At 37.3% G+C, this 27,263-nt stretch overlaps 1 protein-coding gene across 2 annotated transcripts in view; it reads right to left on the minus strand.

Annotated features, from left to right (window-relative positions):
- Window positions 1-12,025: 12,025 nt before the first annotated feature.
- LOC311081721 (adhesion G-protein coupled receptor F1-like) overlaps window positions 12,026-27,263 on the minus strand; it is a 42,952-nt gene continuing 27,714 nt past the window's right edge. For both annotated transcript variants that reach the window (XM_084112333.1, XM_084112334.1), the window contains 9 exons: window positions 26,068-26,172; window positions 24,356-24,531; window positions 21,343-21,513; window positions 19,915-21,258; window positions 19,674-19,715; window positions 17,265-17,372; window positions 15,589-15,740; window positions 14,875-15,062; window positions 12,026-14,444 (listed from right to left, as the gene is read on the minus strand). In XM_084112333.1, coding sequence (XP_083968459.1) covers window positions 14,257-14,444; window positions 14,875-15,062; window positions 15,589-15,740; window positions 17,265-17,372; window positions 19,674-19,715; window positions 19,915-21,258; window positions 21,343-21,513; window positions 24,356-24,531; window positions 26,068-26,172 — 2,474 coding nt within the window. In that variant the 3' untranslated portion in view covers window positions 12,026-14,256. The remainder of the gene's footprint in view (window positions 14,445-14,874; window positions 15,063-15,588; window positions 15,741-17,264; window positions 17,373-19,673; window positions 19,716-19,914; window positions 21,259-21,342; window positions 21,514-24,355; window positions 24,532-26,067; window positions 26,173-27,263) is intronic.

Consider the following 27,263-nt stretch of genomic DNA (forward strand, 5'->3'; position numbering starts at 1 on the left):
GGACACAGGCTCATTGAATGCCATTGTGTATATGAACACTGCAAAATATACTTTTCTTACTTAGTATCTCTGTTTTGTTTCCAGTCCAAATATCTAAAAATTCTTAAATCAAGAAGCATTTACTAGATGAGTAGAAGGGCATAGGAAATGATATCTAGTTTTCTAATGAAAAATAAATAAAAAATTGAGTTTAAACAAGCACAATTATCTGCCAAATGGGGTAAGAAAAAAAAGTTAATTCAAATGGAAATCAAGAAAAATAATCTTAATTCAAATAGAAAACAAGGTTTTTTCTTACTCCATTTGCAGATAATTTTGCTTGTTTTAAGCCAAAACTCAATTTAGCTTTTTATTTATCAAAAAATAAGATAGAATTTATGTCATTTTACTTCTCAAGTAAATGCTTCTTGATCTAAGAATTTTTAGATATTTGAACTGGAAACGACAAAAATACTAAGTAAAAAAAGTATTTTTTGCAGTAGATCAGGGCTGTGCGTTAACTTTTTTACACATAGCACTGCTGCTACAGAGGTTGAAAGTTTTGAAGCGCAGCCCACAACTGTAGCACAAGTAGAAAACATCTCTGTTTTACCATCTCTGAAAACCAGAAGTGTTGCCGTTCGTCTCTTAAACAGGCATAATGTTCCATACAGGGCACAAATAATACAAACCTTAACAATAAATGTTTTCAGTCAAACATTTTATTTGCCAAAAATGGCAACCTCAGTCAATTTTGTTTGTACAGCCAAATATCTCTAATCAGTATCTAATGTCAATCCACTTTGGTTGGGCACTTGAAAATACCACTTGATTTTCCTATAAATCATTAGAAAGGTCTAAAGTTGTATTATAACATATTTTCAAGAGGTCATATGACGGTTCTAAAAAGAACATTATTTTGTGTATTTGGTTTAATGCAATGTGTTTACGCGGTTTTAGGTTCAAAAAAGTAATTATTCTACACATACTGTAGTTTATTGTTGCTCCTCGAGCCCCACATTTCTGAAACACGTCGTTTTTTACAAAGCTCACTGTTCTGACAAGCGCGGTGTGCTCTGATTGGCCAGCGATCCAGTGCGTTGTGATTGGCCCAAATACTTTAAGCATGTGACGGAAATGTCACGGCCCTTACCATATTTGGAACATCAGCTCCAAAATCAATAATGACAGGTGATACACTATGTAAAGATAAAACCATGTCTACTCTATACGGCTCAAAACACGCATCAGTAGCAAATTCTTGAAATTTGAAAATATGAAAAGATACTTACAGGCCGTGTCTTGAGTCAGAAGCACCAGACCGTACTTGCAAAGATGGAATTGTCCCACTTTTTAGAATCAGCCTTTGTGCACAGCCGGCCTTGTACTCTCCCAGGTTCTGGACACAGTCCTATGAAAAATGCGCAGCACACAGTCGAATATTTATGTTATCAAACCTGGAAAAACTCACTCTTTGAATACTTCATCATAAACTACAAAATCAATAAATAGCATGGCAAATATTGCCTAATGGTTGATCACAAGTTTATTTTTTATTTTATTTTTATTTTTTGGCCCTCTCCCACTAAGTGAAGAACGAAATGTAGCGATGAAGGTCCTCCTTCCTTCATCTAGACAGAACTGGGGAGGAACATGATCTGTTTTCTGGTGGAGGATATGTCACCCTTAGTAGAAACACATTAATAATGTGAGTACATTTAGAATAATTGTATACTGTTTTCTACTGTATATTAAAATACAATTACAAAAAGGTGTCAGTCTTAATTTTAGATATATAATTTTTATTGTTCAACAGTAATTTTTATCTGGTTTGTTTTTGAAAACGTATTATAATACTCTTAATGATTAGCCTATATTAGTATAAAAACCATCAACATTTTTTTTTTCAACCAAAGTGTGAAAGAAATGGTGACTGTGGAGCAAGTGTCAAAATCTGCAGTGAGGATGAGTGAAGTTTTGTGTGAGGCAAACATGAAAACTTCACAAAAGAAGGTAATAAAACTTCTCTCCATCTATCAATCCTTTTCAGCTGGGAGACCAAATGTGAGAAGTCAGCAGTGGAAAGGTAGGAAATTAGAGAGAATCTACCTCTGGGTCCCTTCGCTATTACAGCACTGGAGGGAAAGAGCGCTGACCTTGAGGATGAGAGGGGTCTGAAGTTACCAAAAATGAACAGACCACTTGAGGCCCCATTGTGGAGAGACCCCAAAAGTCCCTCAAGCTCCAGAAACCCTCCAAAAATATGAAAATCCCTTTTACCTCTCTACTCAGCTCCACATCACTAGCTATGTTTCCATCCACACGTTTTTATCTGAATTAAGTGATATCGAATGAAAAATGCCTTATGGAAATGAATATCGACTCAAATGAAATACGTTCAGTCTCATCGGATTTTATCTTGATCGATATACGGCTTATGCGATAAACGCTGATGGAAACGTTATTTGCCGAATAAATAATGAATTGTGATTAAGTTTTAGGTAATTTTATGGTTGCAACCCGCCACAAAACATAGAAGAAGAAGTTTTAGTTCATTTCCGCCCAGTATTTCCGCTCTGTTTGCACCTCTTATATACTGTCTATGGTTTGCACACATGCAAACCATAACAAAGACAACAAAGACAGATGTAAGTGGACAAACGAGGAGACGAGATACTTTTTGAATTTAATAGCAAAAAGCTAAGAAATGCCATAATTTATCAGGAACTTGCGAAGGAAATGGCCAACAAAGGTTACGACAAGCCGCGGGACGTCCTCCGGAGTAAATGGAAGGTCTCTGAACCACGATCTCCCAGAACAGTTTGGAGCGCTGTCGTTCCCACACCACAGGCCGCCTCCCTTGTCGTCAGGCATTTACGTGCATCTGCATCATCATAGCAATTTGTTGATAGCGTCCTTGTTTTCTTATTATAGTTTGATATGTCGCTATCAACTGGCACATAAGCACTATTACTACTTGTGCAATATTGATCAGTTGTTGTTAGATGGCGTGATCCATTTTGTCTAGCTAAACTTTGTTCACAAATGTTTGCTTGAATGTTGTGCGATTCAGTATGAAAATGAATGGAAACACCTTAAAATGTCTCAAATCAATTTGATATACCAATTTGATCGCAAAACAGCATGTGACGTCATTACGCACAGGTTTTTATTCGTTTTAAAGCCGTTGGATGGAAACACACTTTCACCAGCTTTATTCGCATGAGTTTTTTACCGAACTTAAGATAATTTGATTGACAAGTGGATGGAAACTTAGTTAGTGTCTCCACCTTGTGGGCATCCTACCTCTCCACTCAGCTCTGCAGATGAAACCAATATCTTTCAGTTTTAGAAAAACTTATAGGCATTACAAGCAAAGTAATTGGTAAACATAGATTTGTTGGACTGTTTTTGGCTGCCCTTGCAACGTAAGCAATAGAATATTAACAAGAGAATTTGTTTCCATTTTACATGTGTGAAAGAGGCTTGGAATGGGAAAAATGTATGCCAGTGTTTGCAATATTTCCAAATTTTAAAAAAATTCCAAAAAAACAAATCCCAGACCATTAATAAATTCATAAGAAGATGTACGGCAAAAAATATTGAAGAATTCAAAAAGGAACTTAGTAACCAAAACTGGTCTGATGTTTACGCAAAAAGTGATGCAAATGTGGCATAATGATACTTTCCTGTATAGATTTACTGAGTTGTATAATATCAATTGCCCCATGCAGATGATTCATAACCAAGAAAATAAATCAGCAAAAAAGCCATGGATAACTAAAGGTATTGAAAATGCATGTAAAAAGCAGAATACACTATATGCGAAATTTGTAAAAAAAAAAAAAGAAAAGAAAAGAAAAAGAAAAAAAGGACTGAGTCAGAAGAAAAATACAAAAAAATATAAAAATAAATTGGTAAGTATTATCCGAAATAGTAAAAAGCAATATTTTTACACCCTCTTAGAACAACAAAAGCAAAATATGCAAGGAACTTGGAAAGTACTAAATAAAATTATTAAAAAAACAAATAACAAACGAGAGTGTCCAAGTTATTTCATAAATGACAATGAAGTCCTTATTAGAAATCCAAAGGAGATAGCAAACGAATTCAATGACTATTGTGTTAATGTTGGTTTCAATCTGGCAAAAGGCATTATTGATTCAAAAAGTAAAAACATAAAGAGTTGTGAATATATCAGTAGGAACTCTTCCTCCATGTATGTGTCTGACATTACCAAAAATGAAATACTGGAGATTGTGAATGGTTTTAAAAATAAAAGGTCAACCGATTGGACAGATATTGATATGAAACTAGTTAAAAATATAATCCATTTAATATTAGAACCCCTGACTTATATCTTCAATTTGTCCTTTAATTCTGGCGTGTTTCCAGATCAGATGAAAATTGCAAAAATGATTCCAATTTATAAGAGTGGTGACAGTCATTTATACTCAAATTATAGACCAATTTCATTATTATCCCAATTTTCAAAAATACTGGAAAAACTTTTTCTGAAGAGGCTTGATAGTTTCATAGAAAAATGCATGATATTAAGTGACGATCAATATGGATTCAGGAGCGGTCAATCGACTTCAATGGCAGTTATTAAATTAGTTGATTATATATATAGCATCTGCATTAGACAAAAAGTATTTTACTTTGGGCGTTTTTGTCGACCTCAAAAAAGCCTTCGATACCATAGATCATAAATTGTTAATGAATAAACTAGAGCAGTATGGTTTTAGAGGCCGTGCTTACTCATGGTTAGAAAGCTATCTTGACAATAGATACCAGTATGTACATTTTAATGATCATTAATCAGAAATGCATAAAGTAACTTGTGGGGTGCCCCAGGGTTCTTTGAATAGGTCCTAAGTTGTTTATTTTATATATTAATGACATCTGTAAGGTATTCGATTTGTTAAAATGTGTTTTATTCGCAGATGACACAACACTGTATGTATCTGGGGATAATCTTCACCAACTAATTACTGATGTGACCAGAGAACTATCCGGAATTAAGCAATAGTTTGACCGAAATAAACTATCCTTTAATCTAAGTAAAACCAAATATATTATATTTAGTAATCGACAAATTAAAACCAGCATGAGCTTAAAGATTGATGATGTGGTACTAGAAAGGGTGTATGAAAACAAATTTCTTGGAATAATATTAGACCATAAATTATCCTGGAAACCACACATTGCTCATGTTCAATCAAAACTGTCCAAAACAATAGCTATATTACATAAAACTAAGTATTTTCTAAATACGCCCTCTCTGTATATTCTGTATTGTTCTCTTATTGTTCCATACTTTTCTTACTGTGTTGAAATATGGGGGCACCACAAACACAAAACCTATTTTTATTTTACAAAAAAAAGCCATAAGGATAGTCAATCATTCACCGTATAATGCATTTTGTCCTATGTTTAGTAACCGAATAAACCTTCATTCATTCAACCAGAAGAAGAATTTTTACTATTGTATGATGTAAGTCAGTCTTTTAAGTAGTCTTCTAGATTTAAGTAAAAACTAGATTTACCATGTAAGCAATACTTGCCTTTTAACCTAAACTCATTACTTCAGACTTATGTGCCATCCAGAAACTTGCGCTCTGCAAGCGAAAGACGTCTTGTGGTGCCATCTCAGAGAGGCACAAAATCTCTTTCTCTGACCTTTACCATGACTGTTCCCTGCTGGTGGAATGATCTGCCTAACTCAACCAGAGCGGCTGAGTCCATAGCCACTTTTAAGAAACGGCTGAAGACGCTTATTTTTCGACAGCACTTGATCCAGTAATACTAACACTTTCTCTTCTATTCTATTTTTTAAATAAAAAATAAAATACATTACATGCACTGCGTTAGATTAAACTGAGAAAAGTCAAAGCACTTGCATATTGTTGTCCTACTGTTAGTTTAACTGCTTCTATTGTTCTCATTTGTAAGTCGCTTTGGATAAAAGCGTCTGCTAAATGAATAAATGTAACCTTGATTACATGGAGGAAGACGAGTGCTTAAATGAATTTCATGTCAGAAAATGTGACCTACCAATTCTGGTAGATGTTCTCAGGATTCCCAATGAGATTGTTTGTGATCAGAGAAGTGTTGTGGGCGGAGTCGAGGCGCTGTGGATGCTCCTTAAGAGGCTGGCATACCCTTGCCGTCATAGTGATATGATGCAAAGGGCCACACAGGGCCAGCCCGGCATAGGTGGATTAGGCAAATTCTATGGGCGCCACTCATCAATAGGGGCGCCAAAATCAGTGATTTAAAAAAATATATAATTTTACTAATACTATTTTAATACTATTAAATAGAAATATTACCAAGTAAAGCAAAAAAAAACCCCACAAGAACCCCAACTCATCCCGGAAGTTCCTAAAGTATCTCTGAGATGCGCCACGTATTACGTCATCACGTTGGAAAGGTCATGAAAACAAAATGAAAATAATAATAATAATAAATTAAAACAAAGATGTCGGACGATTTTGAAGTTGGAGGAGAAAATGAGATGTTTTTCACCCTTCCCTACATTACCAAATAAATTGACGTCAGATGACGATGATGTGACGCGTGACCTTTCCAACATGATGACGTAATGCGTGGCACATCTCAGAGATGGTACATGAAGGGCATTTGTGTTTAAAAAGTATATATATATATTATTATTTTTTTATTATTTTATTTTTTGAAAATGACAGATTGTTTCGCTGGATAAGACCCTTATTTCTCGACTGGGATCATGTAGAGACTTTGAAGCTGCATTGAGACGGACATTTGGACCTTCTTTGAACATTGGAATATTTTGTTGCCATTGAAGTCCATTCTGTGTGGAAAAGTCCTGAAATGTTTTCCTCAAAAACCTTAATTTCTTTTCGACTGAAGAAAGAAAGACATGGATATCTTGGATGACATCAGGGTGTATGAGGCGCCACGTAGGATTTAAATCAAACTTCGCTTATCAATACATACATAACACACGTGCATATACACCTATAAATTACTCGCATATACATGTATACTATTGGATGTTCAAAATACATATATGAAATACACGTGCACACTAATATGAAATCCATACCAATACATATTATGTTAGTCATGAATGCATATACATATAAACTTGACGCACGCATACACCTATAAATACTCGCATATACATATAAACTTCCATGCATATAAACCTATAAACACTCGCACATACATATAAACTTCCATGCATATACACCTATAAACACTCGCATATACATATAAACTCGATGCACGCATACACAGCCATAAAACACTCGCGCATACATAACGTGGATGTGTGCTTTGTGTATGTATATGCGAGTGATTTCATATGTGTATGTGCGTGAACTTTTCAGTGCAAACGGAAGGCATTTCAGTGTAAAAGTCATTTGTGTCATTTTGATAGTTTGTTTTCCAATTTGAAATGAAATAAGCATAAACGAGAAAACGGCCCCTTTATACATTTTTTTTCGTAAAAAAAAAAAAAAAAACGAGATTTCGGCTTGATTTTTAGTTCACAGGCAAAATACAAATAAATTACTTCAAAATTCGTTTTCCACATGTGGGCGGCCTGACACGCCCCCTTCCGCCGATTGGTCTAGCAAGTCTGAGCATGTGACGTCATCAGTTGTCGCTCGGGTCTGTTCTACAAAATAATAGTCCTCTACTATGGCTACAGATTCTTAAACTGTACAGGGCAGGTCCTATTTGTCTTTCTTCTGTGCAACTTTACGCGTTTCACAGAAATCTTTACATCAGAGATATTAATTATTAGTCTGCCACCAGCCTGTTTTATTTAGCTGTGCGGAGTTAAATCTGTGTGGTGAAGCTGCGCTTGACAGCGCCGAGCGGGAGAGGCTCACTGACCAACAGTCAGCAGTCAGAACTTTTCTTTTAGACGCTCCGTTTTGCCACGGGATGGTGATTGCAAATACTGTAATGCCAATCGGCTGAGGGTGGGTACCGATGATGGTGAAATACATTTTTACTGAAACTGTAATCATATTCGCGACCCGCGAGAATGAGACAGATGATTGACAGGACAATAGCGGAGGCAATTAAAGGTGCTAGATAACTTCTGTTAACAAAAAAATCAATAAAAAAGTGTTTAATATAAGTGACTTTGTCTTTGTTTTATTGTTTTTGTTGTTTTTAATCAAATAATTGTGAACCACAAACTGAGCCTTCGTTTTAAAGGGCAATTTCCAAATATATTTTATTTATTTGTTATAATATGGGTATTTTATAATACAGCATAAATAAAAACAAACACACGTAATATGTATGCCTATAGGCTAAACACCACAGTTTTTTGGTTTTGTTTGTGTGAACTTTTATCCCCAACCATATTTCTTCATGGGCTCCGCGCCAGGGGTCACGCTCAGCACCCTTACTTCCCATGGTACTAACCAAGCGGCAACCTCCCCGTCTCTCTCTTGAAACCAACACGGAAGTGAGTTAAACTGCAATTCATTAACTGGCCGCTTGAGGCTGGCTGCAGAAGTGAGTCAAATCTGTATCTCCCTCATGTTAAAATTACCAACTTTACAGCAGAAAAAAAACATGTTTACAGCCTGGTTCTCTCTGTGGCTTTGGTCTACACAGCTAATTTTGCCTTTCATAACAACTGTGAGGGGGGTGATTTTTTTTATAACTCATCCGTTTAGTTGATTAATATTTAAATTTAAGGGTGTGGCCACTTGAGTGACAGGTGGGTTGTTGCTGATGTCAATGCTAGCCGTTTGTCTGCTGTTACTAGCCGTCACTTCACCTCAGCAAATGTTAGCTGCAGAACTTGCCTTCTCTGCAGTGTTTGTGCTTTTTTTCGGGATTATTTCATACAATTTAATACTGGGGTACAAAGCCCACGTCTTTGGATTCAGTCGTTGTCGTCGAGTATCGTTTAAGAGAACAACCAGCGCTGTATTTCAGTTGTTTTCCTCTGTGAACATGCACTAATGGATGTCTGACAATTTCGTTGCTTTTGGGGGTTTTCAAATTTAAAACGTCAATAAAGGCTCGTTCGTTCTGCTCTCACGGAACGGATGGATTATAATATGCTTATGTACCGTCAGGTGAAATCCTGCAGGTGTCGGCGCTTTCTCCGTCCATGCAATAAATGCACATCCATGAATGAGCGCGGATTTTCTAGCGCATTTACTTGAACTTCATAGGCAATATATCTATGGTTTAACCCATTTGAGAGGCGGCCAAAATCAGAATTTAAAATGGACTGAATAAGCTCTCTACGAACTTGAGCGATGCCGCGCTGACTAGTGTTGTTTTTGGCAGCCTGTTTTAATTTTAGTTTTAGTCTAGTCTTTGTGTCAGGCTGTCATTTTAGTTTTTATTAGTTTTAGTCACATTCATACTCTTTTTAGTCTAGTCAAGTTTTAGTCGACGAAAACTGATGACATTTTAGTCTAGTTTTAGTCAACGAAAACTGATGACATTTTAGTCTAGTTTTAGTCGACGAAAACTGATGACATTTTAGTCTAGTTTTAGTCAATGAAAATTGTATTTTAGTCTCTTTTTAGTAATGCGATTCTATTTAACCCAGTCAATATAGAATTTCAAACAATCGTATTATAGGCTATTTAGTAGGCCTATAGGGCTGTGACGGTGGCAGGTTTTTTTTTACCACCGCGGTAATGGACCAACTACCGGCGGTGGTTGGGGGGTTATTTAAAAAAACAAACAAAAAAAACTCGTTTTATATTTCCACACAAAGACGCGTGATATACACTCTGCGCTTTGAGAGGGATGTGGGACACGAGCAGGAAAACACGAAGATATCGATCTCCATCGATCTCTTTATGATATCTTCGTGTTTTCTACTTGATGTAAATTGGTTTGAAGAGCGAATTTTATCCTCCACAAGGGCGAAATATTTAGGCTGTGTTTGAGATTGCGCTGCCAGAGAAAGTGAAACTAAAAATCACCCGCGCATGTGAAACGCGCTTTACAACTAAACTTGACGCGCCCTATGTCTAATAGGCTATAACAAGCACAAACTGTGTTAAAAACAATTTGACATGCAAGTACAAATGTAGGCTATCTGTCCTACAGCGTTTTTCTACTTTACCACAGTAAAGAATACGAATATAATAGGCCTAATTAAAAGCGAACCAAGAAACGTTTATAATACCTTTAGAAAATGGGTGAGACGTGACGTGAGTGAAGATTTGGGAAAAGAAACAAGAGATTCCATGCAGGGATGAGTCACGATTTTTGGATATTCGATTAGTTTATTTAATTATAGGATATCGAATAGGTTGTGCGATTATTCTCTAAAATAAAATCTCCATGTTCTGGCGCTGATGCGGTGACGTGTTCATGTAACCAGAGACGCTGCCAATATAACATACAGCTGTCACAAAGAACCAGCAAATGTAATGATTATGAATGTGTCAAATATATCAATGAGACATTTTAATAGAATAACTAATGGAGTAATATATTGTTAAATTCGCTGATAATCGGGTGACCAGATCGCAATCCAGAATTTAAAGCCGACAAAGCTATGGATTCACGCACAACTCTCTCATTCGTCGTGACGTTATAACATTTCGTCTCGTCTCGTTTTGGTCAACGAAAATGAAGAGACATTTTAGCATAGTTTTTATTTTTTAAACCACATTTAGTCTCGTTTTTATTCGTCAACGATATTGCATTACACGCGTATTTTAGTCATCGTCACATGACCATGCATTTACGTCTAGTCTCGTCTCGTTTTCGTCAGGTGATAACGGTTCGTTGACGACAATATTTCGTCATAATTTTCGTTGACGAAAGCAACATTAGCGCTGACGGACCAGGAAAGAGTGACTGACATGTATGCACATAAATCACTGTCACACACAAACACTCTAGAAGTAATACACAGTCTCACTTGTAGCCATGTATTTTAACTATTATAATATTTCGAAGGGCAAAAACAGGAACTTTTAATTGGCTTTACATCATCAGCTAACTCGATCACGTCGAGCTAGGTGATTTCCGATAGCCAGGCTCATATCTATGGCCAGGCTCCTCAGCTCCACTCACGCCCCGCCTGTTTGCCTATTTTCTGTTATCCGGGAGTGACGCAAGGCCAAGATGGCGACGGACGGCTCCGCCCACTTTAGGCTTCAAAAATGCTCTTCAGAAACCTACGGGTGACGTCACGGACACTACGTCCATATTTTTTTACAGTCTATGGTACTAACTGTAATTACCAGTATGCTGACCCAGTTTATATGTAAAATCTTTGGTATATGTAATCTATATGTAGGCTAATATCTAAAAACACTTTACAGTGTGATGGAAATAAACTTTTCTTAAAGCGTGTTGTATATCACCACAGATTTATTGTTACCCTTCTATCTGTGTTGTATACTGTAATAGACAATTGTCCTGCAAAATGATGAGGTTTTTTGTAAGAAAAACATTGCGAGCAAATGTCGAATTCTTGTTTGAAATATAAATCAACAACGTAAGAGGCTTTAGGCTTTTTTATTTTATTTTTTACGAAAAAAAAAACGAATAAAGGGGCCGTTTTCTCATTTATGCTTATTTCATTTCAAATTGGAAAACAAACTATCAAAATGATTCAAATGACTTTTACACTGAAATGCCTTCCGTTTGCACTGAAAAGTTCACGCACATACACATATGAAATCACTCGCATATACATATATACACAAAGCACACATCCACGTTATGTATGTGCGAGTGTTTTATGGATGTGTATGCGTGCATCGAGTTTATATGTATATGCGAGTGTTTATAGGTGTATATGCATGGAAGTTTATATGTATATGCGAGTGTTTATAGGTTTATATGCATGGAAGTTTATATGTATATGCGAGTGTTTATAGGTTTATATGCATGGAAGTTTATATGTATATGCGAGTGTTTATAGGTTTATATGCATGGAAGTTTATATGTATATGCGAGTATTTATAGGTGTATGCGTGCGTCAAGTTTATATGTATATGCATTCATGACTAACATAATATGTATTGGTATGGATTTCATATAGGGGTGCACGATATATCGAATCAATATCGTTATCGCGATATCACGTTGCTCGATATCATATCGAAAGTCTCGCGATATTTATGCGATATTTTGTTTATGATGCGTCCCGTCCGACATGCACCGTTGCATTTCCCCCGACTGATTTCCTGGTTCTACTTCTCCATAAACATGAAATCAAGGAGAGGGTTAACTTTGCATGCTACAGATTTCCAACAGTTGTCAGAAAGAACAGGGGAGACACTTTGTTTCACTTCTCCCTTGCTCTACCACACAGTCCCCACAACACACACACTTGCCGGCTCGACGCACACACCAGCGCGCAAGTATAAACATCAGGCCACCTGGCCACTTCATGCGTTATCACAGATCGGATAGCTATCTAATTTATCAAAACGATTCCTTTTACACCTGTTCACATAAATGTGTTTTTTGCAAAACGGATATAAATCCGATCTTCAATTCCCGCGCTATATGCAGATTTAATGGAGTTCACGTCACCGAACACAGTTATGAGCTGCATTTTATTGATCATCAGCTAAAATGTCAAAATCAAATACCGCAATAATAGAGAACGACAACAGCACTGGTAAGATAATTTCACTTCTTTACTTTTAATGAAGATACTTGTGTGTAAAGCGTCTGCAACTTACTTTCACTTTGATTTGCGATAGTTTGCGCGTTGGCTTGACCGGTAGATGCTCAGCTGCTCATGCCGTGATGCGTGTTGCAGACGTAGCGTCGTCATATCTGGCCATAACATGACATGTAGCCTATAACACGTTCTCACAGTCACACATTTATTTTTTAGTGTTTTTGGGAGGAGTACATTTTACATATGTGGTTTCAACAACCAGATGCATTTACACTTCGCCCAGTTTCGTCTGGAATGCGGCCCAGATCTCCTCCTGAAGTGGTTTGAGCGATCAGATTCAAATCCGTCTCGAATGCGCTCAATAAACCTTATGTTGTAAGAAAACTTGTTTTATTTGTTATGAATCTATTTTGATGCGTTTTCCCATAACTTTTGTAGTTTTACACGTTTAAAAATATCGAAATTAATATCGATATCGCAATATTCATTATCGATATCGCAATATCACTTTTTGTCAATATCGTGCACCCCTAATTTCATATTAGTGTGCACGTGTATTTCATATATGTATTTTGAACATCCAATAGTATACATGTATATGCGAGTAATTTATAGGTGTATATGCACGTGTGTTATGTATGTATTGATAAGCGAAGTTTGATTTAAATCCTACGTGGCGCCTCATAAGGGTGAGTAAATTATCAGCAAAACATTTTTTGAAAGTGAACTAATCCTTTAAGACAGTGACTTGATGCCACCTACTGGCAGTTTTAGTTTACTATTTAAAGTACCCTTTAATTAAAAAAGGTTAATTTAGAAATCATTTTATATTTAAATACTGAATAAAAAAACAATAATAGCATTTATGCAATTGTAAATGCAGTGTAAATTTTTTTTGCTGGTAACCAGACAGTTTACAGTAGCCATTGACTTCCATAGTTAAATTCTTTCTTACTATGGAAGTCAATGGCTACTGTAAACTGTCTGGTTACCAGCATTCTATAAAATATCTTCTTTTGTGTTCAGCGGAAGAAAGAAATTCATAAAGGTTTTGAACAACATGAGGGTGATGTTGTTGAACTATCCCTTTAAATTAGTCATGGTGAAGTACTCATTGAGGAAGTGTGACTGAAGTATGAGTAATGTTTTAGCCGATTTTGGCAACCTGAATGTTTGGAGATCATATCTGGAGTAAACGCACTTAAAGTAGGGGAGGGGTCAAAAAGGAGTCATTTTTATCATGATGTTCAATCAAAATGTGTGCAGTAGAGGGTGTTAATGTGTTAAAAAGCCTGGAATATTTAGTATGCAATCTTGTGCGTGTATAAAATGGAAATGTTAAAAAAAGAATAATAATAATGATAAAAATTGTTATTTAATACATTGCTTAATAACAATAAAAAAAAAAATATATATTTACTGTGGTAGAAGACTCTGTGGCGTGGCAATAAGATAAAAGGGGGCCCTTGGTGTTGCTATTGCCCTGGGGCCCAAAGTCCTTTTAATCCGGGCCTGTCTGTACTGTACAGTGACTTATCGTATATTTCAAGCTAGCTGTTAGATTTAGTCAAAACAACGAGAAGATACGCTCAACGTGGACCAAAAATAGAAAAAAAGCAGATAAAACAACATTTATGAATTAGTTAGTCAACAGAAATAATATCTCTCAGAACAGACAGTGCATCAGTAAGGCCAGTGACTTCGCAGACACTGCTATCCTCTTCTCCACATTTAGGACACTGGCTAGAAGTTTCCTGCCACTGCAGCACACACACTTTACATCCCACCAGGCTCTGGCAACAGAATGCATACATTGGCTGGTGGAAGGGTCCTGTAAAATAAGAGATATCCAATAAATTAAATTTGAATTAGTCTTCAGTCATTTTGTCTGCTCAAAAGTTTTTACAAAAAGTTAATTCTCAGAGAAAGCAATAGGAATTTAAACAAAAAATTGTAATTTATGTATTGATTCGTGATACGAAGGCTTCACAATAGACAGGTTTATACTAAACAGCTCATCTTATGGAAGCCGATGTGAGAATATCACATGATCAGTCAAGTATGCAGAATATTTTTTTTTCTGTAACATTGCATTATTGGATACTTTATTTATGGATTAAATCATGGCCAACTGCAAATCATTTCCACAGTAACTGAGTGATGTTGCATACACATGACTTGACGGAAACGACAGAATTGGCTAAATGAATTTATGCAAAGCATCAGAGTGTGTACAAAAGAAACGAGTTAGCAAAGCGAACCTTCGCATATAAGACAGTTGAATGCTGCCCGTAGCTCTTGTGCTTGGGAGTGTGTGACCGCCCGTGTGTTTCTCCTGTCACTGGAGTCAGAGAGCGAGGCTTCTTGTAGACTTTGGGCAATCAGCACAACGTCTTCATTTTTTTCACACTCATCATTCTGCAAGACACTGCTATCATCATCTCTCGGACTGAAATTAAGATAACACAGAAGATAACCAACATTAAACACACACACTAAAATTTATTCAGACACCTTCAACATTTCTCACATGATCACAGTTTATTCACTATAGTTTAGAAAATGATAATAAAATATGACAAGAACTTAGTTTTGGCCATCCTTCTGTTAGACTGACTCACAAATGAATTAGGTTGAATATCTGTCAGCTGTTAAATTTAACTACACAATCACATAATACCAATTTAGCTCAACTAATTTCCTAATTAATTACCATTCATTTAGTTCAGTCTGTGGTGTAAAAAGGTCACATTTGCAATTAAAGAAAAAACACTTAAGCAAAACATGATCAGGTCAAAGTGTCTGAATAATTTTTGGTCCCAAATTTTTATGCATTTAACTGGTAGTCAACTGTATGAAGAATATTTGGGTATAATATGTCACAGTTTACTTTATTTCTCAATAAAAAAAATCAAACATTATATTTGGTGTCTGAATAATTTTTGGTTTGACTGTGTATGACTGCCTGGCATCACCTGTCAGTGTTTGGTGGCAGCGGGCAGGCTGATTCTGGCAGGTCACGTGACTCTCTGTCGCCGTGGTCTTCATGACGACCCGCTGAGTCATTTACATCGCCATGTTCATCATTTTCTGATTGTTTCACATTGTGCACATTTTCTTTGGAGACCTGCAAAGTACACACGCCCAAGCATTTCTTAAGTTTTTGTTTGTTTGTTGATGTCTTTTTTACAAAAATGAAAATTTTTACAAATTGTTGTTATTATTATTATTGCTTCAATATTTTTTTTACTTACAATCTCAACATGCACTACTGACACTAAATTCAGTGTTTAACACTTGCGCTTAATCAGTAATAAGATTCTTAGCTAGCAGCACCTGAAAATCCTGCCGATCTTTGACTATCTTGTTACTTTTGAAAAGCTAATAAAATAAAGGTCATTGCTAATAAACTGGATGTTATTTAAGTTCTGTTGCTTTTATATGAAAATAAATATGATGAACAAGACACCCAGAGTACGTGTTAATTAATTTCACCAGAAATGCGTGTTTAATTATTTATTTATTTTTAATTCAGACAATAATAATCGCACTGTTAGACAGTTTGGGGGAATATTCACACAATTTATACGCATACAAACATGAGATCGGAGTTTTAGAAGAGAACAATACATCACGGTTGTTTAAACCAATGAGCATTAAGCTGTGTCGTCAGCAAGTCGTTTTCCATCGTGCTTTTTGATCAGCGCAAAAAACTATAAATGAAGCATACTTTAAATATTTTAGATTTTGACCCAAAAACATTTTTTTTAAACAGTTATTTCATAATTTGTTTATATTTTTTTTATTTTCAAAAAACAAACAAATGATGACTTTGTAATTCACATTTTGGTTTTTCATGAGTTAGGCATTTCGTACTTATTACATTAACAGTCTTGTGTATTTATTAACAGTCATGGTTAATATAGTGCTAGCCTAACCCTCCTTTTCGGCCTCCCTCACAAATCCCTTCATAAACTTCAACTGGTCCAGGATTGAGCTGGCCGAACCCCCTCCATTCACCACATCACTTCTGTTCTCCAACAGCTTCCGTGTCCAATGACCGTTCGCAAAGACCCGCCCCCCTTAGTTACTGTTGCTATGTCCGACAAGCCACTCCGCTCTCACACCACACAATGTTCTCACGCAGTGAAAAATATATCGCAGAGCAGAGAGGACACTGACAACACAGAACGCCTGTCAATCAAAACTCCCTGTGAAGGGTCAATTCAAAGTCCTTCTGTTAACATTCAAGGCCATCCACAACCTCGCCCCCCCATATTTGTCTGATCTCCTCCATGGTCCCACTTCCTCCCGCTCCCTTAGATCCTCTTCCTCCATACATCTGTCTTCCCCAAAGATCTTTGCATTAAAATATCCAAAAACCACCAGCAGTGTTATATATTTTGTTGACTTGTGTACTTGCATTATCCCAAATATTTCCAACAATGTTTAAATCCAGAGAAATCATCAGTTTTAACTAGTGTAACGGCCCGTGTCAATAACATAATATCCGCTTTACCCTCGATTTCCATAGAAAGCAAAACTTACATATTGTGTCTTTAATAGTAGTTTCTAGAATGTTAATATTGAGTTACTCATTTGTTCTTGTGCAGTTATTCATTAATGACGGAACAGTATTATTATGTTTTACCAGAATCTTTGGTAAAGATATCTGTTCTGGATCCCTTTGGCAGCTTTCCTGAATCTGAGTCTTGTTTCCCCGCATCCAGGAACAACGGGCGCTCAGTGACTCTCTGACCTGCAAAAACAGAGATGGCATGGCTAAAAGCAAAGTTAATGTGTACAAAGCCTCTGATCATTTTTACATAAACTATAACTGGTTAGATCTGGTGGTTACGCTATGATGTGATAATGTATATTCATCTTTTAGGTTCAATCTTCATTTTAACTATGATGGTTTATGCAATCTAGTGTTATTATTATTATTATTATTATTATTAAAAATTCATGAGAATTATTATTGGAAAACTAAAAAATTAACTTTTGTTTACTGAAATGAATTGATTTTCAAGAAACTAACAAGACAAAAATGTATAATTCATTTTAGTTTTTGATACAACAACCATTAAGTTCTTTGCACACTGAGTCTGAAAATTTTGTGTGCGTTTTTTCGTATTCGTCATCCTAAAAATTCGTCACGCAAAAGAAACCTTATACACTGAGTGCGCTGCGTATTAATTGATCTGTTGCGGAAAAAAATGCAAAAACAATACAGTCTTCAAGCAGTGAGGATGTCCTCTCTCTTCTTTATAAGAGAAAAAGAAAGAGGAAATATTGGGTCCATCCTGAGATTGCGTAGAGAGGAAGGAGAGTTCTACCTCCTCATCAAGGAGCTCAGGATTATTCTGAGCCATTCAAAGTTTACTTCAAGATGTCAGTGGCTCAGTTTGATGCTTAGCTAGCGATACTGGAGCCACATATTAAAGGGATAGTTCACACAAAAATGAAAATTAGCCCATGATTTAATCACCCTGAAGCCATCCTAGGTGTGTATGACATTCTTCTTACAGACGAATACAGCCGGAGTTATATTAAAAAATGTCCTGACTCTTCCAAGCTCTAAAATGGCAGTGAATGGACGTTTCTGTTTTGATGTCCATCAAAGTGGACAAACTAAAAAAAAACGACTAAAATAACTAGATTACGGCAGACGGCCTACGCAAGTCGACTTACGCCACAAGAGTAACACTTGACGATGTATGACGTAGGATGTAGAAATAGCGTAAGCTTTGACGCCTCTCGGGGTTCAACCAAACAGGACTGGGCAACAAACTCAAGCTCCTCCCACATTTCTCTTTAAAAATTCTAGTTACTGGTGTTTTGTTTAGCTCTTTCCTCTGTGCTTCCGCGTTCGTCATGTTGTGCGTCAGGTCAAGTGTTACGGTGGCTCCTAAAAAGAAAATTTAACCCCATCAAAAAAAATTTTTATGATGGATGAAAGCTTTTGAGGCAGTGTGTAAACGTGATTAACACAACATAAGGTCGTATTATTTTTTTAACGTGGGAAAATTTCAGACTCAATGGTCAAGGACCTTGACCTCCAACACCTTTACAATATGTATTCTTTAATCAATCATAAAAAGAAAATGGTCTTTAGATAATAATACACAGCCCTGAGAGATTTAACAGCATGAAAAAATTCAACGTTATCATTTATATTGTCACACACACACACACACACACACACACACACACACACACACACACACACACAGTACCTATCAAAAGTTTGGAAACATTTTTTTTTTTTTTAAGGGCTCTTCTGCTCACCAAGGCTGCATTTGTTTGATTAAATAAAAATACAACAAAAAGTGCATTATTGCAAATGTTTTCTATGTTAATATATTTTAAAGTGTAATATATTCCTTTGTTCAAAGCTGAATTTTCAGCATAATTACTCCAGTCTTCAGTGTCACATGATCCTTCAGAAATTATGATGAAAAAAGTTTGTAGAAACATTGATACCATTCAAACATTTGTGGTAAGATTAAGAAAGAAAGACAGAAATAAATACTTTTATTCATCAATTATGCATTAAATTATTTTAAAGTGGCAGTGAAGACATACTATTTTTGCTATATTTCTCGATTAAATGGTGAGCATAAAAGACTTCTTTCAAAAACATTGTAAAAAAAATTGTTTCTTAACTTTTGACAGGTACTGTACAGAGACTATACATACAGAGAGACAGATGGTCTAACACGTGTAACAAGAAAAGACACCTGGGGAGAGACAGTCAAGGGAAACCAATGAACAAGAGACTTCAAAGGGATTGGCACAGAAACTGGAACAGGAAATTAAGGGGAACTAAAACAGAAAACAAACACAGAAACAGTGGACAGCAGAAAACAGTACAAAATAAGTGAGTCCTAAGAACACACACACACACACACAAACACACACACACTCTCTCTCTCTCTCACACACACACACACACACACACACACACACACACACACACACACACGGGAAACATGACAATAGCCTTGTTATCAGACCTGTCTGTTCGGGCACTCGAACAACAAAAAAATACGCATACCTTTCTGTTCATAAGTAATCCAAATGCCAAAATGAAGAATCCCTGTCAAACAAGTATAAAAATATATAAAGAAAAACTGTACAATAATACTGTAGTATGATTCCATATTCATAAAAACAAAACAAAAATAACTTTATAATGCACACAACACATAATGATGCAAATAATGGACTGTAAGTATTTTTTGATATAAAGCATAAAAACAACATGATTATACAGATGAATAGTCAGAAACCTGTACCTGCAGTGTATTGAGGAGTGTAAACACCATATGGACTCCATAGGCCGGTGACAGCATGGTTCCTATTCCAAATCCCCATGTTAGACCAAATTGTGGAGTCAATACGATCAAAGCACGGGATATGAACCACAATCTTTTGGAATCAGTGTAACCGCGACTCCGAACCAGTATATTACGTAAAATCAAAATTATAATCAAAATATCAATGGCTATAATAATTATAGCCAAAATCACAAAAGTTTGCAGTGTCTTTGTTTCATTCGAGTTCAGCCAGCATACATCTGCTTCCAAAATATATTTTCCAGCTCCAGCTGTTAATGCAAAAGTAATGACCACTATGAGCAAAGGTACACCATAACCGATTATGAAGGCAATGGCCATCATTTTGGCCCTTGACATTTGGTGAAAGACAAAGATTAGACAGTACAACCTCCACAGCAATGAACATAACATCCAGAAGAAATAAGCCAGGTAAAAAAAATGCATGAAGAAAGCCAATACACTGCATGGACCCACAGGAGTGAGCTCCTCTGGCTGTACAATTGTGGCTCCAGTGATAAAACAGATGTTTGCAATCATCAGACATACGGCAATGTTGACGCCACAGACATGTAGCATGTTGGATGTGTCACTTGTCACTGACTTCCATACGATAGTCTCAATAATCAGGAACAAAATCAAGCTGGCCACTGAAATACCTAGACCTGCGAAAGTTATATAGTCTAAGGCTTTATCATCAATGAAAAATGGTGACATCAAGATTGAAAAAGAGGTTGTGTGGTTGCATTCGCATGCAATCTTGCTTGTTTCATTCCCTTTACTTATATAGGACTTTACTTCACATCCAGTGGAATCCCATGCGTTATGATTGAAGTTCCAAGAGACACACTGAGCATTTCCCAAAGACTGATCAGTAATGTCGAAGATTAAAGAAATGTTGTTAAGCGTTTCATTAACCTTAACAACAACCACATCTCCATTGATGTGCACATCTGATTTCCTACAGTTGTTATTACTAGTATCACGAGTAGGTAGGACATGGAAAAGAGTTGTGAATACTATGATGGTTAAAGAGGTTGGTTTAAGAACCTGCGGTATCAGGATCTTAGTAGCTGAGTTTGGCAGTTTTGATGTACCACTATACGAGTTCTCTATTACAGTTCTAATCAACTCAACGGACGTTTCATTGATCGTAAAACTGTCATCTGCAAGACAGCTACTTATATCCTCAATAGCTCTCAGAAGTTCAGTGCTGGTGTTTGATGTCGTGTTGCCATTGTTTAGTTTCCCCCATGTTTCTTTTGATTTCTCTGACACAAGTATGTCCACGGTTTTAAGGAAATTCTGTAAATGAAATGGAGAAGTAACCAGAATGATTCAATATACATTACATTTGCATAAGAGCAACGTGGAAATAATTACACACACCTCCATCACAGGCTTATTGATGGTAATGTTTTGTGAGATATCAGCAATGTGTACAAGTATCCCAACAATTGTTTGGACAGTCCCAGGAGACTGTGTTATCTCCTGATGATGCTGGTGTGTAGCATTACTCAGCTGAGCCACAAACACTGGTACATCCTGCACAACCAAAGCCTAAATTACAAAGCAACAAACGAAATAATGCAAGATTATCAGAAAAATGTCCACAAATATATATACATACATGATACATACACTGAATGTTGCTGGTAAAGAAGGTAGCATTTAAATACATGTATATAGCTCTATTAGTGCCATATGTTTGTCATTATCTTTAAAATCTTTGATAAAATTCCTATACTTTCTTCTCTTTAACTATCAGTGTTTCTTATGTTGGTTCCACATAGTTAAATCAAAGATTGATTTCATGCAATTTACCTATAATGTTAAAACATTAAATTGAAACTTGCAATTGTCACAGGTCGGGGTGGAGCGCCAGCGGGCCGCCCACCCCTCGCTTGCGTGCCGCCCCTGAGGAGCTGGCCGTGGACACAAAGGGAAAAGCAGACACAGAATTTAAACAATCTTAAAAAAAAGTCTCTCCTTCAGCGTACTCTTCACGTGTCTCAGCACTTTCAGACAGAGAGAGGAATGAACAATTCACAGCTTCCCCATTCTCTTCTTCGGCGTTCTCTTCAGGGCTCGGACAGAGAGAGCTATGAACATAAATGGACATAACTCAGTTTCAGACAGAGAGTGGAATGAACATAATTCACTGCTTCCGCGTTCTCTTCTTCAGCGTTCTCTTCTTCGGGACTCGGACAGAGAGAAGAGGTTACGTATCTCACCAGCGTAGCTGTACACTCACGGGGCTCAGGCAGAGAAGAGGTTAATCGTATTTCACCAGCGTAGCTGTACACTCGCAGGGCTCAGGCAGAGAAGAGGTTAATCATATTTCACCAGCGTAGCTGTACATTCGCAGGGCTCAGGCAGAGAGAAGAATGGATACGTGTAACTCACAACATTAGCAGGCTCTTCCAGCATTAGCAGGCTCTTCACTAGCCTCAGACAGAGAGTGGAGGATAATGGTGTTTCCCCAATGCAGCTGTAACTTCACAAGGCTCAGATAAAGGAGAGGTTAATGAACAGCTGTGACTGCGAGTGAACAGCAGAAACAATTCCCACACTCACATATCCACCACACACTGCAAGGTTCCACTCGTGCTCATTTCCACAATAAAACTGCAATTCAACAGACTCACGGTGCAACCAAGGCTTCCGCCCGCAATCCAGCCGAAGTTTTCTCTGTCTCTCTCTTTCTCTCTCGTGGCCTCCCTCCGCATCAGCGGCCGTGGCCGCTCACGTGCTGTGCGCCTCACGTCTCCTCGTGCCCTCCTCGTGCTTCTCTCTCTCTCTCTTCTCTCTTCAAAATGGCCTTTTATACTCAACTTTGGGAGCATGTGCCCCAATCAGCGCTCTAGCTCCTCCCCCTCCACACCCTCAATAACAGAGGGTCAGTAACAGCTCATAGCTTCACATTCGCTCACCAGCTCAATGGTTCATCCAGCTCTGAACATCAGAGGGTCAGTAACAGCTCATAGCTTCACGTTCGCTCACCGGCTCAATGGTGCCTCCAGCTCTGAATAACAGAGGGTCAGTAACAGCTCATAGCTTCACATTCGCTCACCAGCTCAATGGTTCCTCCAGCTCTGAACATCAGAGGGTCAGTAACGCTCGTAACTTCACATTCGCTCACCGGCTCAGTGATTCTGCATTCCAGGTGACAGAGACTGAACAACAGAGGATCAGTAACAGCTCTTAGCTTCTCATTCGCTCTCCGGCTCAGTGATTCTTCATATTCACTCATCAATGACTAGGACAGAAAAGGACAGTAAAGGACAATCCAGCGCCGCTTCACAGAGGATCCATTCGTTGGGCCACCAGTACACTCCACAGTATACATCCCACACTCGTGCATGCACTGCAACCATATAACTCTTCACACGTGATCAAAATAACTTCAAGCACTGTAAATACAAGACCCACAGGGAATAGGGTGATGGTACCATGTCCAAACTAATGCCTCAGCAGATGGAAATATCAGAGCGCTGGTCAACTGAAGTTCATTCCTCCCTCCTCATCCATGGGTCCTTCATGCCGCTTGCTTGGGGTTCTCCAGACTGTGTGAGGAATAAACATACCACAGGTGCTACAAGTTCTCTTCTTTCGCGGCTTCCCTCCGCTGCCCTTCTGTATCTCTCTCCCTGTGTCTTCACTGCTCTCCCCCTCTCCTCTTCTCTTCAAAATGGCCTTTTATACTCAACTTTGGGAGCATGTGCCCCAATCAGCGCTCTAGCTCCTCCCCCTCCACACCTGCCGCTCATTTCTTTTTTTTTCCCTTTAATCACCCGGTGACACAATCAGCTATTAAAGGATTATTTCACCCTTTAGAATTAAAATTTCCTGATACTTTACTCTCTCCCACGTTATCCAAGATGTTAATTTCTTTCTTTCTTCAGTTGAAAAGAAATGAAGGTTTTTGAAGAAAACATTCCAGTATTTTTCTCCATATAGTGGACTTCAAGGGGGTCCAACGGTTTGAAGGCCCAAATGTCTACACGATCCCAGTTGAGGAATAAGAGTCCTATTTAGCGAAACGATCGGTCATTCCCTTATTCCTCGGCTGGAGAATGTTGTTTTCCTCAAAAACCTTAATTTCTTTTCGACTGAAGAAAGAAAGACCTGAACATCTTGGATGACGTGGGGGAGAATAAATTATCAGGAAATTTTTATTTCTGAAGTGAACTAATCCTGATTAAGTTACTTAATTTAAGTAGAAAATGTTGAGTGAACTCAAACTGTACTGAATATCTTTAAAAGGTTTTCTAGTTGTTCAGTCAAAATTTTCTCAACAGAATTTAGCTAAATTATATGCACCAATAATGTATCACAGTTTTCAAGCAAATCCAACACCTTTTTAGTGTACAAGACATAAAATAGGTGACCAGTAGTTTACCTTTGCTTTCCTTTCAAGGTCTTTTATAACTTGCAGAACACAGTCGTCTGGTATTGGCTTCCAGCCACATAATCTGTATTGATAGGATAGTCTTCCTTCATTGCATTTTTCACACGGCCTGTTAATCTTTTTAACTTTCTGTCCATTTCTAGGCACTCTATCTTCAGTGTCAAATCCTGGATTTAAAAAATAGTATCAGAAACAAAAAAAGGAAATTGTTAAAATTAACGATTAACAAAATTAACTTTATTGTTGCCATATCATCTTTGAAACTCTGCATCATTAATGATGGTTAGGCTGTCATCAATTTAGTAACGCCAGTTAGTAAACATATTTGTGTATTACAAAACAATGCTAGGTTTGTTTAACAGTTTGTTTAAAAGTTTGTTTAACAGTTGTATTCACATTTTACAATTAGGTCTCATTTATTAATATCAGTTCTATCATAACAAGTCTCAAAGTTTTTTAACAAGGTAATGTTAATGTATTTGGTGATCTGCTATGCTGGGGTGCGTTTCCCGAACAACGACATAACTCGCTGCTTAACTACCATAGTACAATGCATCGTTGAAGAAATCAACTAGCTAGTCACGACTGTTTCCCGAAACTGTATTGTCGCAAAGTGGTTGTTCAACCACGTTGGTTTATGACGTCATGCATGTGGTTGAGTAATAACTTCTTTTAATGAATCTGTTCGAGATCGAATTAATGCCAGATGTTTTGCTATAAATTGCAGACATGACATCTGAGGACTCTTTCCCCTTTTTCTCAGTTATTTTGCTTTATTTCCAGATTCAATCATAGGCTCGTTCTTACATAGTAGAGCACATTCACACATGCGCACTCTTCAAAAACTGTGCTTTAAATCTCTTGACAAACTAAAAGACGTAAATGACATTTGTATGTATTCTAAATAAAAGACGCAGGTTGTACTGAATGTCAGCTTGCTTATTTTGCTTGCTTATTTTGCTCAAGATAAGGATTTATTTAGTCCACATTTCATGCAAACTAGAAACTATGCTTCTAACCACAGGTCGAGAGCTGTTGTTCTAACTACACAACTTTGCGTAGAACGATGGTTTCGGGAAACACTGACTCGTTGAACTATGCTGATGACGACGGAACTTGCGAACATAGTTGGCTAACGATGCTTTTGGGAAATGCACCCCTGAATTGTTGCTGCTGTTGATTATTGCTGTTGTTGTAGGTTACAGGAACTTGCTACTGCCAATGCATACATCAACACACTGCTGTGAGCATGTACAACATACCGCTGCACAAATAGCATATATAAATTTACCACATATTACATTTATTAGAACCTATTATAAAGTAACATAATAGATATTATTTTATTTTTTTTAATGAAATATGGGCTATTAGTAGCCAAGCACAGTCTATGAAATATTATAAGCACAGAACACAATTTTGACATTTACTGTTGTTTGAATTTGTTCTAAACAACAAATGCTTATATTGGTTTTTGATTACTAAATTTGGTTGTGTAAGTGTGATTTTTTTTTATAAATCTTATTGATAAATCATATTTTTCTTGTAATCTCTACTGTTTAACTTGCTGCTCGTGAAAATGAGCTGTGATGCATCCACTTCATAACTATGGTTATAGCTCTACTTAGCAGTCAAGAGCAGAAATTCATATGCCTATGTACACAGTGTAAGATACATATCAAAGACCACTACTACAATCATACCTTTACATGAGATGCTACTTTTTATTCGCATTAAGTCATAATCTTCATAAACGTGTTTGTAGGTTGAGTTTGGACCACAGACCTCTGGTGTCTCACAACATTCCTCTATACAAAGGAGAAAAAATTAAGAGAATAATAGCATGAAAACTTAAAAATCACTCAATGGCATTAATAGAAGGTTAATAGAAGGCATCTTAAGGTTACATATGTAACCCTGGTAGGGTTGCCAACTGTCCCGAATTAGCTGGAATGTCCCGTATTTTGAGCCTAATTGATTTGTCCCGTACGGGACCTCACTTGTCCCGTTTTTTTAATACTACGCTGATCTAACCACTGATACAACAGCAGCAGTGCTGATCACAGCACTTGAGAATGATCACAGACACGCGACACACGACACCTCACACCTGACCTATCATCATCATCCAATCACAGCCCCCCTCCTCTCACGCGCATCAGTATACATTGTAAATGCGCCAATTCCTCCACACACACAAAAAAGTCGATAATCGATTTGGCATGTGGATAAAACTGCAAATATGGATAAACCTGCAAAAAAGAAAAGACTGTGCAGCTACAATACAAATTGGGAAATAAAAAATATACGGATTAAGCCCGTCAGTGGTGACTCAACAAAAGCCTTCTGTACTTTATGTCGCAGGGAATTTTCAGTTTCCCATGGAGGTGAGAATGACTTGACTAAACATGCTTCCACAGAAATGCACAAGAAGGGACTTCCGCTTCCGCCCACATGGAGTGAGTAGCAGAAAAAGGGAGCTCCTCGAATAAATAAGTGATTATTGCTCAATAGACTAGTCAATCGTGTGAAAAAGTTATCATTTTTTGTCAAAGAGTTGTTGCTTCGAACCTTTTGACATGAAACCGAGCTTGTGCCAATAAGTTACATCGACAATCCGTAATACAAAGACAGAAAGCGGTGAAAGAAAAATGGACGAACATACGAAAGATGACGATTCTCCAATTTCACTAAGTGCTCTTAGAACGGAACTGCATACACACCGAGAGGTTGTGATTAAGGACATTAAGTCTCAAATTGAAAATCTTCATCGGGAGGTGCAAAAGAACCGAGAAGAGATGAAAGAAGACCTGCATGCTCTCAGAGAGGAAATCTTTCCCGAGCTAGCCGCCTTGCACAAAGCGCAGGCCGAATCTACGAACGAGACCACAGAGATGGG

This window comes from Abramis brama (genome assembly GCF_963993115.1).
Source record: "Abramis brama genome assembly, chromosome: 4".
Classification (NCBI taxonomy): Eukaryota; Metazoa; Chordata; class Actinopteri; order Cypriniformes; family Leuciscidae; genus Abramis; species Abramis brama.